This window comes from Aplysia californica, unplaced genomic scaffold, assembly GCF_000002075.1.
Source record: "Aplysia californica isolate F4 #8 unplaced genomic scaffold, AplCal3.0 scaffold00298, whole genome shotgun sequence".
NCBI classification, from domain to species: Eukaryota; Metazoa; Mollusca; class Gastropoda; order Aplysiida; family Aplysiidae; genus Aplysia; species Aplysia californica.
Genome location: NW_004797568.1, coordinates 154,047 through 173,260, shown reverse-complemented (window position 1 = coordinate 173,260; position 19,214 = coordinate 154,047). Strand labels below are relative to the sequence as shown.

The 19,214-nt window shown below is 39.5% G+C and overlaps 1 protein-coding gene across 1 annotated transcript in view; it reads left to right on the top strand.

Moving 5' to 3' along the window:
* Positions 1 to 193: 193 nt before the first annotated feature.
* The window catches only part of LOC101860025 (neurogenic locus notch homolog protein 1), a 20,093-nt gene continuing 1,072 nt past the window's right edge, over positions 194 to 19,214 (top strand). The window contains exons 1-11 of the mRNA XM_035970635.1: positions 194 to 571; positions 1,886 to 2,041; positions 2,512 to 2,679; positions 4,292 to 4,384; positions 4,893 to 4,969; positions 6,155 to 6,314; positions 6,852 to 6,998; positions 7,780 to 7,923; positions 9,948 to 10,148; positions 14,067 to 17,108; positions 17,968 to 18,204. Coding sequence (XP_035826528.1) covers positions 286 to 571; positions 1,886 to 2,041; positions 2,512 to 2,679; positions 4,292 to 4,384; positions 4,893 to 4,969; positions 6,155 to 6,314; positions 6,852 to 6,998; positions 7,780 to 7,923; positions 9,948 to 10,148; positions 14,067 to 17,108; positions 17,968 to 18,204 — 4,711 coding nt within the window. The 5' untranslated portion in view covers positions 194 to 285. The remainder of the gene's footprint in view (positions 572 to 1,885; positions 2,042 to 2,511; positions 2,680 to 4,291; positions 4,385 to 4,892; positions 4,970 to 6,154; positions 6,315 to 6,851; positions 6,999 to 7,779; positions 7,924 to 9,947; positions 10,149 to 14,066; positions 17,109 to 17,967; positions 18,205 to 19,214) is intronic.

Here is a 19,214-nt window from a genome sequence, read left to right as displayed (position 1 = left end):
TAAATAAGAGTTTATTTTACAGCATAACTTCTGGAACTTGTTTCATCAAACTGCTGTTCGTACTTCGTATGTCTAAGAAATGTATCATATTTTCGTTGGCACCGTAAAAATGTATTCCTGAAGGGAAGTCTGTTTTATGAGAAAGTATACGTTTAATTGATTTTGAAAATATGTAAAAATAGAACACGTAAACAAGTAAGAAGCATGACTCACACGGTGCGACTCTATGCGACAGTCATTCCTGTCAAAATGTGTAATATAGCGAGAAACACCGCTCGCTCATGAATGAAAGAATTTTTTTTTATCATAAGTCTGGCCGAAGATGTAAAAATGCCTTTGCAGCGAATGTTGCGGGCTTCCAGCAAAGTGTCTCTTCAATTTCCTGGGCCTGGGAAAGCACGACGGCTGCTGCGGCGAGCAACGCAAATCAAAATACAGTGTTGGAGTTGTCAAACATCGTTTGCTCAGCCTCGCAGACCGTTTCCTGTTCCAAACTTGATATTTATGCTGCTTTTTGTCTCATTTTATGGATGTAATAGTCAACCTTCTGAAGTGCTGGGTCTTTCTAAAGGTTTGAAACCTTAGCCCATTAATTTATTGAATTTGAATAAACGCTGCTAGATATTTAAATTAAAGGCATAGGCCTATTTATAAAATTTTATAGACAGCACATTGAATTTTCTTTTTTATGTTATTAAATTAAATAGGAGTTGGGGTGTGTGTTTGGTGCCTCTCTGTTTTCCTTCCCCATAATTTGATGTTTTACAATTAGGTTTGACATTTTCTTGAAGATAGCCTACCATACTTTGTTTCGGAGAGTTTTAGTGGCCATTTATATTGTGATGTGCAGCAAAAATATTTTGTAAAAATTAGCCATTTGACTCCCAAAAGCAGTGCATCTATTTGTGTGCGGGAGTGAAAGCAAAATTTACCTGCTGTTCTTGTTCTTGTATAACAAGGGAGGGACAACAGCAAGACTATAAGGCCCCATTTGCATTTGCACAGAAGACGAGTTTTTGTTGAAGGTGCTATTTTTATAGGATAGGACCTGACCTGAATGAAGGAGCAATACGTTCCACACAAGAGCACCCGCCAACCATCAACAAAATGTTTTAGGATAAGAATGAATATATATAGAAGAGGCAGTCTTTCAGATTTACTTGTTTTATTCACATTTGCTGTGTTCGGGTAGGCTTAAAATTATGAAGTAAGGGTGGAGGTCTGGTGCATAAATTATACAGAGGTTCTGCTACGACCTCTGTAAATAAAAGGCATGCCATATATATATAGAATTGCTTCACTCTGAAATTCAAAACCCTCACCCTGTCCCTCCCTATTAATTGATGCTTTAAAAAAATGTTTTCATCACAGTAGAAGCAGAGGACCGATTAATTATAATGAAAATAGAAAAAATATTTCTTAAAGTAGAATGGGTACACCTCTTTTATTAAGCGCTGTCACTGCATCGGAAAGGTCTATATTGACCTTATAATATTCCTCACTGTACCCTGCATCAACTTAATTCACAATTTTAAATTTATGATATTCATCACATTATTTTATTTTGTACTCATAGGCTTGCTTCGAAGTATTATAAGGCTGTCTTAATTTTTAAAATGTCTTTGCTTTTATTGTACTGCTACCTTAAAACATAAAGAATATTAAGTGCTCAATGTGTCATCCACCTGATCGCAAAAAAATTTGTTGAAAGTAAATACAAAGGAATCATATATATATTATTATCATATATATGTTTGTTGGAACCATTTACAGAAATAGGTTTACAGAGATTTTCTGTGCTGAGTATAAGAGTTAAAGTAACTGATCTATGAAAGAGAAAAAGTTAGTGTTAATAATTTGTTAATAGTTTCGTGCCATTTTTCAGCTTACCCTGAACAGTGTGTTGACTTTCTTGACTTTGTGCAAGTCTTTTGTGGAGACAAGAACGACCCAGCCAATTGTATTCCTGATTCATGGGTTTGCGATGGCATCACAGACTGCAACACTGGATTCGATGAAACAGTGGCAACTTGTCAAAATGGTGAGGCAAGCTTTTGGTAGAAGATAGAATGTATTACACGAGTGTTGGTTATTTCAAGGAGTTTAGTTAAAGATATGGACTCCTTTCCCACTTGTGAAGCCATGATTGTCGATTTCTCCTCTGTACGGTAATCGTGAGGTGTAATGATAATGGTACGGATTGTAGTCATTGTGATTATGGTAGTAGTCATTAGGACTGTTTTACATGAATGAAAATCAAAAGTTGTGCACAAGAAGTTGTAGAAGTGTTCATAATAGAGCATCATGAACACCTAAAAGTGAAAGGATAATTTAACTGAAATTCTTACTTTAATAGAAATAAATAATGATTGGTTTGGTTCTGCAAAACAGGGATATGAAAGTTGCCTCATGCTGTAGCTTTATGAAATGGTAAATGCCACGGCTCTGAGCCCAGAACAAATCATATGTTGTTACTGTATAATTATTGGGTTGTTTAATTATTTTTAACAGAGGACCCTTGCCAGCCTAGTCCATGTCTGAATGGGGGGTCCTGTCTTGGTATCCCTTCTACACTGAATGTGACTGTTGCTTACCCCATCTGTGAATGTTCCGAGCTCTTCACTGGGCAGTGGTGTGAAAACGCTCTCACAGATGAACCGAGCTCTTCTCAAGCACCAGGTGAGTCAGAAAGAGGCCTACTTTTAAACATTTTTTAGGGGGGGGGAGTATTTTTATTTTTTTTAAATTTTTATTTAGTTGTGTTTTGTTTTGTTCTGGATTTTTTAAAAGTCTGAGTTAGGTGTGTTTGCCTTGAGGATAGGTAAAGGGCTTTATCTAGTAAATAAGCAGGAGACTTTGTGAGTGGAACTTCAATTCAGTTGAGCACAGATAACTGGATTAACATGCAAAACTCTGAGTCACGAATAGATCAAACGATATATATGCCATTCCCTAATTCAAAAGCTATTATTTTGTTTCTATTGGCAGCACTGTATTCTTGAATACTTTCCTGGATTTGTGGAACAGCTCCTCTCGAAAGCCGGATCTAAGTTTTTCCTTGCAATTGTCTCGGAATTCAAAACACCCTTGTGTGCACAATGAAAAACAATTACACCCATCATCATCACATTGGGACTGTCAGGTTACATGGAATTGCTGGGCTTACCTCCGCAGTGTGATACACACAAAAAAAACGCATGGTTGCATATTGCCTGTAGTGTGTGTAAGGCACTAAAACCTCCAAGAATCTAATCATGTGAGGGTGGGTACTGGGTGGTGGGGTGTGATCGAAGACTGTGTTGCTGCATTGGTCTGTTCGGTGTCTGAATTATGTTTATGTTTGTAGGTATATGTATGTGTGTTTTTGGTTGTTTGAATGTGAAGGTATGGATTGGGAAATGATTGCACTGGAGGAGTGGGTGGCGTGTTCTGACCATTCTTGGTGACCATTGTTTGTTACATCATCTTGATCGTTATCTGATGTAAAAGCAATGTTTTTTTTAGTCCTAATGCTCATTAACATCACTCTCCTTCTTTCTCTTGTTTCTACATTGAGTAAGGCGTGTGTACTATACATCTTTCTATTCTTTAATTTGATATTTGGCTTTTTTCATGATGGCAGAAAGTTCTGTTAATATCTCTCTGTTTTTTTCGTTATCACAGTTCATTTGAATTACTATCAGTCGAACAAATTTGTCAACCCCCAATGTCTTTGAGATATCCGTGCTCAACTGCAGTATAGTATGCTATTCCTTTGCTCAAGTTATATTACCCTTTCAACGCAGAAACTTTTAAGGAGGCAGGGTCTCTGTTGTAATGATCATGTCTAAAGACCTTGATACCCAGTATGTCAGTGTTTTAGTGCCTATAAATGGCTGCTTGCACTGGTTGCTTCCCAGGAAGTTGAGGTTGTTTCAGAGTGCTCTCAGGTCTGCTGGGGTAATAGTATAGATTGTGAAGCGCATAGAGCTTGCTGTTGAGCAGGGATTTATGCTATACAAATGCTATCTATTATCTATTAATTACTCATCATTCTCATGGATGCCTATTTTAGAATTCAAGCCAAAATCACCTACACCACAGTCTAGCATAGTACCAACTGAGTTGGCTCAGTACCAACAGTTTAATCGAGACATTTGTTTCTGAATTGTAGAGGAAATGGAACATTTTTATTACCGTTACTATGATGCTTGGAAAGCGTTCAGCATTTTGTGCTGCACAATTCCTGTCATGTCTGATCCTGTGTTCATGTAGAGAGACCCATCAAAGGTTTTGTTTTATACATCTGCAGCACCGGCCTCAGCTTGCGACCCCAACCCATGCGCTCCCAATGGTGCATGCACTCCTTTGCAGGGTAACGCATTCAGGTGCTCATGTGTTCCTGGTAAGTTCATTTAATTTTTTGCATATTTGCCTTGTCGTTAGTAAGCTGTTCTAATGTACTAAGCCTAGAAAGCAAAATTTTTCAGGGGAGACCAAAATTGTTTCATTCTTTTAGCAAACGTACCTCCGTTATGTATTTTTTTTCTTGCTTTTTCTTTTAATTAGAATATTGACAAAATAATTATTTCTCGAGCTCATGCAACCAATACCACAGATTATGAATCTTCAATAAAAAGGATTTTCAAAATTTTTGATTTATTACTTATCTGAACAGCTGGTGATGCCAGTGTCAAAATAGTAAAGTTTAGGTCAAGGCCTGGGAGAACAAGTTTTAGCACTGTTATTTTGTGACTGCTTACTGAGAAAAAACTTTATCATACACCCAGACTTTTTTTTCCCATTTTTGCATGTTTATTTTGTTTTTAAATGTTTGATCCTTATGCTTGTAAGACCGTTTAGGTGTTAATAATTTTTTACAACTTTTTCTTTGTTATACTTTTTTATAACAGAATATACTGGTGAGAAATGTGAAATTGGCACAGATCCCTGCAGGAGTGCTCCATGTCAAAACGGTGGGACATGTGAGGTAGGGACATGGAGTATCTTTGTACTTGAACGCTATAATATTTGTCAGACATATTATAATAGCAGTGTGCATCATATTGCTGCTGCACCCCGTTTTTTTATTCGAGTACATGCACATTTATAACAGAAAGGGCTTTAAAATTATTTGATTTGTGCTTTTCTCTTTGTTTTTCAGTGAAATAATGTTGTTATTTTGAACATGCACTATGTTTATGTCCTTTTTATTTATGCTTTGTACCATTGTAGGATCCGCCTTGCTGCCTCAGGAGACAGGCTGCCAGTAGCATAGTCATGAGGCATCCTCTAAAGTGATGCATCGCTTTCAATCTCTTTTTTTTTTTATAGTGGAGGGTTTTACGGCGCCCGCAACTGCATAAGGTCATATGAGCACCAAGGGGTGGGTGTCAACAGAGAAGTCTTTACAGGAAATCAGACTTAGACTGCTCACCTCTCTAGCTTCAACAGCACAAGGTCCGCTTCGACTATCAAGGCACCCCAAAATAGCAGGTCACAAGAGAGTGACAAACATACAAAAGAAGTAGAGGAAAATGACAATAGTAAGGATCAGGAAAGAAAAAGCAGCACTTCCCTGTTGTAGATCAGGCACAGTTATGAGCATGACTAGGGTCAGCCCATTTACAATTCTATTATGCTTGAACGAGAAATGTCCCCCCTTTGGGAATTGTCTAAAGACACTTCAGTCAGTGGCACTTCCCCGCGGGGTTTTCAATCTCTGTTGTGCTTCTCATCCAATATTGGCATAGCCAAAGTTAGTTCAAGTTTTTCTCATAATTTCTGATACATATGAATGTACTATTGTACAAGGTAGTTGGAATCTTTTCTGTCAACTGGAAATTAACTGTTTTCTTGTGTGGTTACTTGAGAACCATTTTTTTCTCCTTTAGTAGTAAGTATGTCTCCTCCCTCCTTCCCCTTCCTCCATCTAAAAATTATAAGGCACTTTTTCTCTCTCTCATAATTTCAGTCTTTTTTTCCCCTACTCTCATAATGTCAGCGTCAGAGCCTCTGTCTCATAAATGTAAAGGTTTCCACTTCATACGTCAATGCTTTTTCTCATAATTGCCATATTTTTTAAGTCTCATATATTTTCCAGACTTTGTATCCTCCTCGTAATTACGGGGCTTTTTTTCTCTTTCCCATATCTTTGATTGTTATCCATTAACAGGCAACAGGGCAGAGTTTCCGTTGCTTATGCACTGAAGGATGGACTGATCAGCTGTGTGAATCTCAAGTTGATCTGTGCTTAGCCACAGTCTGTGAGAATGGGGGGACATGCAGCAGTAGGGAAGGCGTTGCCACATGTTTATGTGATGATGGGTTTTCTGGTAAGTCATCTTGTGATAGCATCCTTTTGTTGTTTTTGTCTTGTATATCGAAGTGATTGGTCTATTAAGTGGAGGCTTATTACCCTGAATTACATGTTTATCAGTTTATAAAACAAAAACTAAACTTGGTAGAGTTATGGAACTGGTCTCTCGGTTTTATGCAATTTGGATACTTTGACTACTAGACTAAGATGCTTTCAGAACTTCACCTGCCTGTTATTCCTTCAAATTATTTTCATCCTCCACACCTACCACCTTTTTTGTGCGTTTATGAGTATGTGTGTGTTTGTGTATGAGTGGGTGGGTGTATGTGGGATGAAACACCAAACCAATGTTCCAGGATCTGGACAATAAAAATGTAAGAAATTATCTTTTCTCATCTCATCTTATCTTTTCTCATCTCATCTCATCTCTTATCTTTTCTCATCTAATCTCATCTTATCTTTTCTCTTATTTTCTCTTATGTTATCTCTTTTCTTTTCTCATCTTTTATTTCATCATGTCTTATCTTATCTTATCTTAACCTCCGTGTTTCAGGTTCTCGTTGTGAGACACCTGCTGGCCAGTGCGGTCCTCAGACGTGTCTGTTTGGTGGCACCTGTGTGGAAAACAAGGAGGACTACTTCTGCTCCTGTGTCCCTGGCCGAGCGGGAAGGTTCTGCGAGAGACAAGAGCTTTGTTCTGGTGAGAGAAACGGACAAGACTTTTTCCTGTCTCGTACCTCGTCTGAATTTTTAAAAAATATTTGTGTTTGTTGATAAATTCTTGTACTTCCATGGTGTCGTGCACAAGAGGCTGGCCAACTCCGAGACCACAAATTCATGAATTTTTGTCTGTCTGTTTTTGTAATTGCAGAATACAAAGCTTTATCGCATTTACAAAGTACTCATGAAATTGTTTATTGTGCAACAGATTATGATTATTGTAATTGTTGTGTTTTGCTTTTCGTAGAGTGCCTCCCCATGGGGATGGATAAAGTTCACTTTCTTTTAGTTTTTTGAAAAAATTTATCTTTCAAAGCTAAAGAAACTCTGTGGAAAAGTTCTTTAGTATGTATGAAAAAAAGAAAAATAGAGACAAAATCAGACAAGTTTGTTTTTGTCTCCTGGAAAATGAGGTATAAGTATAAATAGTGGGTTGTTTTTCTGTCTTTCTAGGCTGTCTTTCCTTCACTTTATGCTTTGTTGATGTTAGACAAAAGATCAATGAGATACTTGAACAGCATTTACGTGAATGGTTGATGGGTGGTGTGGCGTAGTTTGCTCCTTGTTTTCTATCAAGCATTTATCATCCTTATCTCTTTTCCTCCTTTTCTTTGTATATTACTCTCTAGTCTTCAGCACTTTTACGACCTATTTGTGTTGCAAATGCAATTAAACTCTTTCTAAAAACTAACAAAAGCAAAAAAGAAAACAAGCATTTACTTCCTCTATAAGTCAAGTGTCTGTGCTTATATTGTTTACAGAAAATCCATGTAAGAACTTTGGCGTGTGTGTCCCAGCTGCATCAGAGACGGCGTCGCCAGTGTGTATATGTGAAGAGGGCTACACCGGCCAGCTCTGTGAGATAAACATTGATGACTGCCCTCCAGGTGCTTGTGGAGACCAAGGTAAAGAATTCTGTGTCATGATGCGGTGGAATCAGGCGCTCGTCAATTTTGGGGCATGTGGAATAATTGGTTTTGCCTGAAAGCTTGTACGTTTGCCTTGCTTTCGATTTACCTTTAATGTAAGTCGAGAAATTTGCAGTTGAAGGAGGTGGGGGGGGGGGTCGTCTGGTTTCAGAGGTAGAATGAGCGGGAAAATATGGCCGCCAAACTTTATTTATTTGCATAGCCTGAGAGTCCATGGAAACTAACAATTTGCATTTTTTGTGCCTTTAATTGACGTTTTTCAGTAAAATTCACACACAAATGGGTTCTTAAATGGACATACAAAGTGTTGAGCTAAAAAACAGAAATTTTGATGCCAGTTTCATTGATTTCATTATTTTGACGAGCGCCTGATTTTGCCTCGCTGCCTCACATTTTTGGTCAGTTGTCCTGACTGTTTCCTGTGATGCAATTTGCAGGTGGATGTTTGGGGGATGAATGTGATAGGTCCCTGCTCCTTGTCATCAGTCTTTCCTGCTTTTATTTATTTCAAAGGACTGTTATTGTATTAGTGTATATAGAGATATTAGTTGAACTCGGCCTAAGGTCACTGCTTAGACTAGAAATTTGGGTGCTAAGTGCTGGTACTTTCAGAGATTCATAGGAAGGCATTCCATCTTTGACCTGTTCATCTAAGTAATATGAACTTTTCCAGTGAAATTAGTAGGCCTGATTGTCTCTAAACTTATTGGTATATGTCTGTTGGTACTGAATGAGAATGCATACTTATACAATGTACAAAATACATTTAGTTCTTAAATAGTTTAACAGAATGTCAAGTTAGAGCAATTCGTTACATAGACAGCAGGAATAGATTTTCCTTTTTGTTGAATGAATAGATTTTTCATTTTGTACATGTGCATGAACTGTCCAGCAAAGTTCCTTGGAAGACGTAACATCAAATGGATGTTTTATTGGGAATTTGTATGTGTGTGTACGTGTAATTTGTATGTGTGTGTACGTGTGTTTATTTGACCCACAAGAGCAACAACAACAAAAACTTAAGATAGTTATTGTTATAAACTTGTAATGGAGGAGTCCTGGTTCAGCAGTATGGATTTGGATAGGCAACTGAAAAGTTTGCTTTTTGTTAGAATGATTGTTGCGTCATATTACCCCAATTTCTTTAGATCACCCAACTGCCATTGGGTACCTGGCAATTGGCAGAGATAGTGGTGCACCTACCAGGCAGCAGTGATGTATTTACCTCAGAAGACAGAAGTTATTATATGGAACAAACATGCGGGCCAAAGAGTTGTTATGAAGTCTTGTTATCCTTTTGAGAGATATATGACTATGAATACAGGATCTATCATTGTGAGAAAGACGCAACGTTTTATCTGAAAATCAGAGCTTCAAAGTTTCCCTGTGTCATTTTCATAAGATTTGAAATTAGACCCCAAAAAATAGTGATCGTCAGCAAAAAGGAAAATAGGACACAAACTGCATATGTTTATTTAGGTATAAAAAACAGGCTAGTTAATTAAAAATTTATTATATTTTGAAGTGTGGTTATCAATGAAAATTCCAGTTGCAATGGTGATGGAGCTTGCTATGGAAAAGTTGGTGTGGCTTATCCAATGAACATATATTGACGGCTTAGTGTAAGAGTCTGCCAAACGCCATTGAAAAGTGACGTATGACGCAGTCTTATACTGGGCGGTCAATATGGTTTGTGCCAAAACTGTTGTTCTCAAGTCCACCTGTGCCTTATTTTGTGCATGTGTCCTATACCCGAAGATATACACTAAGCTTTTTTCCTTCTTTTTTTTTTCCAACAAAAAAAAAGATAATATGAGATAAGATAATACTTTATTGTCCTACAGGGAATTTTTTCTTGGCTGTACAGGACCATAAAAACACATGCAGGTATACATAAGAATTTAAATCATGTATTACTCTCATTAAAATTCAATATGAAAAAAAAAAACCCAGATACTGACAGAATGAGGTTTTAAGAAATTGTGCTTTTATTCCCGCAGGTACTTGTGAAGATGGGCTCAACTCCTACAAATGTCGCTGCAGTCCCTTCTATACAGGGCCACGGTGTGAAGCTGTGCTTGAGCCTTGTGACTCCGTTCCATGCCAGAATGGTGGCTATTGCTGCAGTAGCAGCAGACTTTTCTGTTCCCCGGATCTGCCTATTGGTGTTTACGAATGTTACTGTTCAAGCGGCTATACAGGTCTGTGTTGTAATATCTTTCTTCCTTTTGCCTTAAAATACAGTGTAAACAGCTCTAATGTCCATCTGTCAAAGATTGTCACCCTTAGTGACCTTTTCCCACTTCTCCTGTTGAGGGTTTTTTTCTACTATAATGACACTGCCCGAGATGTCCTCCTGTCTGAGACGACCACTTTTCTCCTCGACAATAGGGGGCTGTCTTGGGCAATTTTAGCTGCATTCTTTGGTGGATCAATGCTCAGGTGTTGTCTACTCCTTTCACTTCATGTCAGTGGTGCTATTGTCTTGTTCTTTTCCTGGCGTAGATTTAGGGCCTTCGGTACCCACCAATCATAACCTCAACAACATAGATATATGATTGTAAACCCAATAACTGGTTTGAAATATATTGTTTTGGGTGACTGATTCAAACTAATATTTTCAGTAGTCTTATTTTAACTATGACATTTCTTGAATTTAAAAAATAGATAAATAAAATGTTACTTTATTGATCTATGTTTGTAAATTTGGTTTACAGTGGAATACAATTTTATATACACATGGTTTATCAATGTTACATAATACCCTGTATCACACCGGTAAAGAAAATCAACACACCCATCTGATTTTCTTTGGTTACAAGATTTTAGCCTTTTTGGTTTGGTGACAAATAAGGTTTCCTCATGTAATGACTGTCTATTGATTCACACACTTATATTCTCATATATGGAGGCTATCGTGGCCTAGAGGTTAAGGTGCAGAGCTGGTTGTAACGGAGTACAAGTGCTCCGGTACTTGTACTTACGTTACAATTTTCGGTACTTTTACTGTACTCCGGTACATTTTGAGAACAAGTACTTTTACTGTACTCCGATACTTTTTATAAAAGTACTTTTGGGTATTTTTAAAGTACATTTTGAGTACTTTTGAAGCTTAATGAAAGAGTAAGTGCCGGCATTTCTGATCATAATTTAAGGAACAAACACCCGAGCGGGCGCAGCCGATCATCCAAGAGTTAAAATTTGAGATTAAAGAACTGCCCGTCGCGTCCAAGATCAGCCACTCTCATGAATGTGATCACAAGTGTTGTAAAACTCCATGAAACGGTACAATGATCCCCAGACAGGATCACACCGAGGTGTGAACTGACTGATGCGTTTCTTTTCCCCAAACATCACATTCGCATCTGAGCTCGCCCCCTGAACTTTCATCTCTCGCTGGGTGGGTAGGGCCTACAAGTTCGCTCCGGGCAGGATCAGATCGAACTGTGAACTCTTCCCTGACCATTGAAGTTGAAGGCAGTTTTTCTCTATTCCTGAATTTGCGAGACAGCATGAATTTTAACTGGTGTGGTCACAGCGTAATGGTTTGTAACAACAAAGGCGGGGGGGGGACTCAATCAGAGATGGAAGGCTACAATTTTTGGACAGGTAAAGGGGAGGGGCAACTGGATAGACGTAGATAAAGATCTCGAGATGATACGCTAATGAGTGTACGGTATAATATTATGGCATGCTCATGCCACCATGCTACTGTGATTGGTCATCAAGGTTGACCACTCTTTGCTCGCCATATGTCATAAACCCACCCAGGGGTCACGTCAGTTCATGGGTCACTGTAGATTCTTCCTTGGCTTCGTCGGCTAAGATCCCGTATTTCCCTTGCTCCCGAGCACTGGGATCTTAGGCGGAGACTACTGTAGTAGAGAATTTTTTGTTACACTACACTTACTAGACTCTAGGAAATTACATATAGGCCTTTTTTGGTTTGCCGTGGGCGCCGTGGACTACACAGTGTGACCAAAATCTGTCTTACCACTTTTATAATCAATTGAAACTGAAACTGAGTTCTCAATGTATATCAATCTAACAATTTTTTAGGCTACCTAAATTTCTTTTTTCCTTTTTTTGTGGTTTGTGCTTAAGGCTACCTTGATTCCTTGAGGATTTGTTAATGAAGAATTCAATGCCTTTTTTTTGCTGGTCATTTTAATCAATTTTACATTTTCTTAAGAGCAACTTTGTCTCTACATTTTCCAATTTGGATACTTTTCCTACTTTCCGACCTCTAGGACTCACTTACATTTGATCATATTGTCTTGCTCAAACAAGTTCTATTCATAATATCCCTTACTCACTAGTTGCGTCTGTTTGCTTTTTTTTTTTTTCAATTTCATTGACCATTTCCACCTACGTTCAGTGCGTATATATTCAAATGCTTTGCATACTGTTTACATTATTTGTAATAAATGGCGTAATTTGTCAAATATACTAGATATGTTATTCAATATGATGTTTTGCATTAGCACTGAAGTGTTTTAGCATATTAGCAGAAAGTACTCAAAATGTACTCAAAAGCACTTTTTTTTAAAGTTCTTGTACTCAAAATACATTTTACAGGAAAGTACTTTTACTGTACTTAAGTACATATTTTAGATTGTACTTAAATTTGTACTTAAGTACCTTTTTAAAAGTACATTAACAGCTCTGTTAAGGTGTTCGCCTCTATTTCTATAGGTCCTGGTTTCGAATCCGGATAGCGACAGAAATTTTTCTTCTCTAAATTTTCTCCTTTCACCTCCTTTCCTGCTCTCAGGCAATGTTCTGTCGTCTGCTTTCGTCTCCACTTTCTGCCCCCAGCCCCTCACCTCCTTTGCCCCCTCCTCTGGGCACCCGACTGTTTCTGCAGCCTTTCTCTACTGCTACTGCTTGGCTCTTTCCTACTGCTGCCTTTCAGCCACACACCTGATCTTATGGTAGGAAAGATCTACACCTATCCTTCTCAGACAAGGGTGAAAAATCTCGGAGGTGGCGTGTGCAAGTTGCACATGTCAAAGATCCCTTGATGGTCCAAAATCGATAAGAGTAGGCTTTGGCCGCCACCCAGGCAAATTTCAAAATTTCCTACCAACTGAAATGTTAAATGTGTCCCACGTGCTTATATAACCTTATGCAGTTGCGAACGCCGTAAAACACTTACCAAAAAACCCCCTCATTTACACACATGGATACTACTGGGGGCCTCTGTTTTCATATGGCTAGTGCTCATAAAGAATTTCTATCTGTGTTAAGGGTACTGCTTTTAGATGGATAATCACCAGGGTTCAATAATATATAGATATATATATCTTTATTGACTGTTTTGTTTGTGGCTGTGAGGTGAATCTCACTTCAGCAGCCACTTTAACTGTCTTTATTGTTTTTTCCATTTTTATATCCAAATCTAATGTATTTTTTTATAAGCCTGTTAGTGGGTGGTTGGCGGGTGCTCTAGTGTGGTTCTTGCTCCTTCTTTCCTATCAAACATCTATTGTCCTGATCTCTCCTTTTTTATGTTTGTTACTCTCTTGTAACTCCTCTAATCTTCGGCACTTATATGACCTTATTGTGTTGCAAGTGCCGTAAAACTCTTACTAAAACTAAACCTGTTAAATGTTAATTGTTGTCATTAATGTGTGTCCTGTTGCTGTCTGTGACTTTGCTTGACAAGTGCTCTGTGGTGTCGGTGTCCTAGTGGTTAGGCCCTAGGACTGGCAACCATCAGGTCAGGGGTTCAATCCTGTCAGGGACCTGACATTGTGTCCTTGGAAAAGGCACTTTTCACAGATCTCCCTCACTTCACTCAGGCGGGAATGGATACCCGCCTATAGACAGCAAAAGATCTTGTCAGTTTGCTAATGCTTGAGCGCATGTAATCTGCAGATTGCACTGCATGCTTCCGGGGAAGCCGAGAATGTTTCTGAGTGTTCTAGGGTCTGCCGAGGTAATAATGGGTGTAAAGCACATAGAACATGCTGTAGGGTGTGGATGTATGCGCTTTATAAATGCAATTATACTTTTTTTTCTTATTATCTTTATTATTATTATTTTTATTATTATTATTTTTCAACAGAGCAAAAAACAAATAATTGAATGGCATTTCTTTTCTCTCTATTGCTCAGGAAATCACTGCGAGCTCAGAGTACCCATGTGCTCTTCATCCCCCTGCCAGAACGAGGGAATTTGTACAGAGTCCTTTGACACCTATCTCTGCACCTGTCCCTTGATTTACACTGGGAAAAACTGTGAGACGCCCGCAGTGTGTGGGAGTGAGCCCTGTCTGAATGGAGGCAGCTGCATTGGGGAGCCAGATGGATCGTTTTCATGTTCATGTCTGCCCGGTTACAAGGGTGCTCTGTGTGATGCTGTTGACTGCCGTATTCGAGACTGTCTCAATGGCGGGACCTGCGAGACTTTAGAGAATCAGAATGCAGTCTGTGCTTGTTCAGAGAATTTTTCTGGCGAGTTTTGTCATGTTGTTCTCCCTTGCGCTCGACAACCATGTCCTGAGGGGGCCCAGTGTGTGAATATTTCCCCAACCAATTTCACCTGCAGTTGTGTTGATAGTGACAATGAGTTCTGCAGTAATGATTCAGATTCTAAATCACCTTGTGAGTCTCAGCCGTGTGTGAACAGCGGTCTGTGTGTTAGGAACGGAGAAAACTACACATGTCAGTGTGTTGCAGGGTTCACTGGTGTCCGTTGTGAGCAAGACTTAACATGTAATCCAAACCCATGCCTCAATGGAGGGAGTTGCGTGGGTTTGAATTCCAGTTACTCGTGTCAGTGTGTTCCCCCATTTAGCGGTATTCATTGTGAAGAAGACCTTACATGTCGCCCAAACCCGTGCCTTAATGAAGGGGGTTGCGTGGGTTCAAATTCCAGTTATTCTTGTCAATGTGTTCCACCTTTCAGTGGTATTCATTGTGAAGAAAACCCTTTGTGCCAGACAAACCCTTGTCAAAATGGGGGAACTTGTCTGGTTTTGGCTTCCGGTTACAGCTGTCAGTGTGGTGTTGGATTCACTGGTGTCCAGTGTGAGGAGCGTTTGGTGTGTGAACCAAACCCATGCCTTCATGGAGGAACTTGTGTGAGTTCCAATTCCAATTACACATGTCAATGTGTGGCAGGTTTCAGTGGTGTCCACTGCGAAAAAGACCTAACGTGTGAGCCAAACCCATGCAGCAATGGAGGAAGTTGCACGGGTGCAAATTCAAGTTTCACCTGTCGGTGTGATGCAGGGTTTTCTGGCGTCCGTTGTGAAGAAGTCCTTACATGCAATACAAATCCGTGTCTCAATGGAGGGAGTTGCATCGCTTCAGATTCTAGTTCAAGTTACACATGTCAATGTGTGGCGGGATTCAGTGGCATCCACTGTGAAGAAGACCTTACCTGCAGTACAAATCCATGCCTCAATGGAGGGAGTTGCATTGCTTCAGGTTCCGGATACACGTGTCAGTGTGATGCTGGATTTTCTGGGGTACATTGTGAAAACAACGTAATGTGTATTCCAAACCCTTGCAAAAATGATGGCACTTGCTCTGCTTCAAATTCCAGTTACAGATGTCAGTGCGTGGCAGGGTTTACAGGAATCCACTGTGAAGAAAAGCTGGCGTGTGTGTCAAACCCATGCGAGAATGGGGGTACCTGCATTGAGTCTGGTTCCAGTTACACTTGTGTGTGTGCTGAGGGATTCAGTGGTTTGCACTGTGAAGATGACCTTACTCTTATTCCCTGTGTTTCCAATCCGTGTCTGAATGGAGGGATTTGTACAAGCTCAGGCTCCAGTTATACGTGTCAGTGTGTTGCTAAATTCACCGGGGTTCATTGTGAAGAAAACCTAGCGTGTCAACCAAATCCATGTCTAAGTGGAGGGACATGTGTTGTTTCAAACTCTAGTTACACATGTCAGTGTGACACGAGGTACACTGGGGCTCATTGCGAAAACTATGTTTCTTGTAACCCGAACCCATGCATTAATGGAGGCAGTTGTGTGGGTTCAGGTTCTGCCTACACATGTCAATGTAATATGGGATTTACTGGTGTCCATTGTGAAGTAGACCTTACATGCGAGCCAAACCCGTGTCAAAACGGAGGAACTTGTGTAGGTTCAAATTCCAGCTACACGTGTCAGTGTGCAGCAGGAGTCAGTGGGGCCCATTGTGAAGAAGATCTTACCTGTAACCCTAACCCGTGCCTAAACGGAGGAAGTTGTTTGGGTTCTAGTTCCAGTTTCAGCTGTTCCTGTACCGCTGGTTACTCTGGGGATAATTGTGAGACGTTCCTCCTTTGCTCCAGTAGCCCTTGTCAGTACAACTCAGCATGTATTGATGATGTAGACAGCGCCTCTTATCAGTGTGTTTGCTCACCGGGTGTAACGGGAGAGAACTGTGACGTCTTGCTACCTTGCTCGACCAACCCGTGCCGAAACGGTGGTAGCTGTGTCATCACTGACGACACGTACAAGTGTCTGTGTCGAGAGCAATACACGGGTCAGAGCTGTGAGACTTATGTCTCTTGTGCTGGATCACCGTGCTTAAACAGAGGTAGGTGCGTGGTGGAAGGAGATGGCTCATACAGATGCGAGTGCTTTGGCGAGTTCTTTGGCCCCAACTGCGAGTTCAAGGATCATTGCTTCAGTTCACCCTGCAACAACGACGGAGTTTGTGTCAGCATGCTGGATACATTCGAATGTAAATGTCCCACTGGCTTCACAGGTACCTTTTGTGACACGCCTGTTTACCCGTGCTCATCCTCGCCTTGTCTGAATGACGGACAGTGCGTAACCTCTGGCTTCAACTTCAGCTGTATCTGCCCTTCTCCATACGTTGGTCAGACCTGTAACATTTACGTGCCTTGCAGTAGCTTCCCATGTCAGAATGGAGGAACTTGTTTTAACAAAGGGGACGAATATTTGTGCATCTGTTTGAAAAACTTCAAGGGCCTGTCGTGTGAGGTGAAATTGCCTTGTGCTGATTCCTTGTGCGTGGAAGGCAGCTGTCTCAACTCCAATGATTCTGAGTTTGAGTGTCAGTGTTCCCCGGGCTTCCAAGGGCCTCTGTGCAACGTGACTGTACCGTCATGTGACTCCTCCAACTGCATAAATGGCGAGTGCCATGTGAACAACACTGCAAGTTTCTGCAGTTGCTTCCAAGGTGTTTCAGGTATGCATATTTATGAACAATTCCATAATGTATATATATACCTTTGTTTATGGGAAGGCGGGTGGCTGGTGGAGGCTCTGATGTGAGTGGGTCTCTTACTCGGCTTCTTTTCAATATATCACCATTAAATCATTGTATTCTGTTTCTTGCCTGTTTGCAGCTGCTCTTATTGTGCTGACTCATCTTAATCTGCAACTCAACAACTTGTTTTGGGTGTAGATTCTAAGTGTGTAGATGTGTAAATAGACCTCTCTGGGTATGCAATTTTGTGTTACCAGTAAGTGTGTGTATATATGTGTAGAGAGAGAGAGAGAAGCACAGAGAGACGGAGAGAGGAGGGAGAGAAAGAGAGAGGAGGGAGAGAGAGAGAGAGAGAGAGAGCCTATTATTTCTTTGAATAAGTCTAAATATTTTTAATGCATTTTCCAGCACGTATAAATTAACTTCTATTTTGAGGGGTGTGCTACATCTTTCACTCCAACAAAGGAATTTTATTCAACTGTTTGCTCAATGCATAGAGGTGTCATACTTGAAAGAAAAGTACAGATCTCTCAGTCAATCTAAAATTAGCTCATTACATAAGTTATAATGTGTTCTAGAAAGTTTCCACTTGAGGTAGCTGATCTGATACAAATTGAATGTGAAATTGCTGTCTATGCTAAATATTTACTCTGAAACGGTCATGGCTAGTGATAGCACCTACCTTTTTTCTTTCTTTGTTGTTTCTGTCTGTGTTTTTTTTTCTTTTTCCTGGCACTTAATGAATCAACTATTATTCTGTCAATGAGCTTATCTTTGCTCAGACAAATCAAACGAACAAGTAACTCTTGAGAGTAAATTTTTTTTTTTTTTGTCTCAGGACCATCGTGTGAGGTAATCTCCGATGCCTGCTTATCCCAGCCATGTCAGAACGGAGGGTCGTGCGAGTCTGTGGCCTCTTCCTTTGTGTGTGACTGTCCCAGTACTTTCACGGGTCGGTTGTGTGAAACTGAGTTACCTCCCTGCTTCTTTGAGCCGTGTCAGAATAATGCAACCTGCTTGAATAGGGATGAGGACGAAGGTGGTTACTCTTGTGTCTGCAGGGATGGATTTACAGGTAAATGATTTTGGAATCTTTGCTTAGATTAACGGCTTGTTTCAGAAAAACACTTTTCTCATTTTGAAAAAAGAATTGACCTCTTTTTGTTATGTTCCCTCATCTCCCCTCGGTCATATATATTTTTATATTTTATTTGTTTGATACAATGTAAAATGTGTATACTTTTATTCTTTAGAAACTGATTGAAATAAGGTTCAATATTTTGTTCTCCAGTAAAGAAAAATCGTTCAAAGATTCATGAAATCAGTTGTTTACTTTTTGATGGCACTGTCTTGAAATGAAATGTTTCATTTTTTATATGATTTCCTAACAGTAAATTATACTCATGTGACAGAACTATTTTCATCTTTATAAATGTCATGCTCTTTATGACATATATAGTGGTTCGTCAGGTTCACTTGGGGTTGTAGGGAGAAAAAATCCTTTTGCATTTAAGATTTAAGGTGTAGCTCTTTTGTCTACAAACCAGCAAAGGAAGCTTAGGGCAGTATATAGCTAGTAGGCTAATATTTTATTTTTGGTTATTTTTCACTCCAAAGGACTGGGGAGAGCCGGGGGGGGGGGGGGGGGGGATACTTTTGAGGACACTTTATCACAGCTTCTTGTTACTCACCCCTTTCTCCCCAATTGATAGTGCTCATTTTTTTATGGCTGACACTGCCGTTGTTTGTACAACTCTGTTAAGGTGAAATCAAGTAAATATTGAATATAATGGACTACCTGGGGAATATGAGGAAAATGATCTTTTCAAATATTTGCACAGACTTTTTCTTTTGTCAACAGTTACACCAAATGGGAAAAAGCAAAAGCTACCATTTTTCTCAAATTTCACGTTACCCTAAGTTTTTCTCTAAAAATGTACTATAAAAATATTGGTTTTACTTTTTAATTTAATTTTTTTTCAAAGAGCTGGATTTCATGAACCATTTTTTGACAATCATTCACTGTAAAAGTTATATGTCCTGAAAGCTTTTTAATATATAAAGTATTTTAAACAATCTGAATTC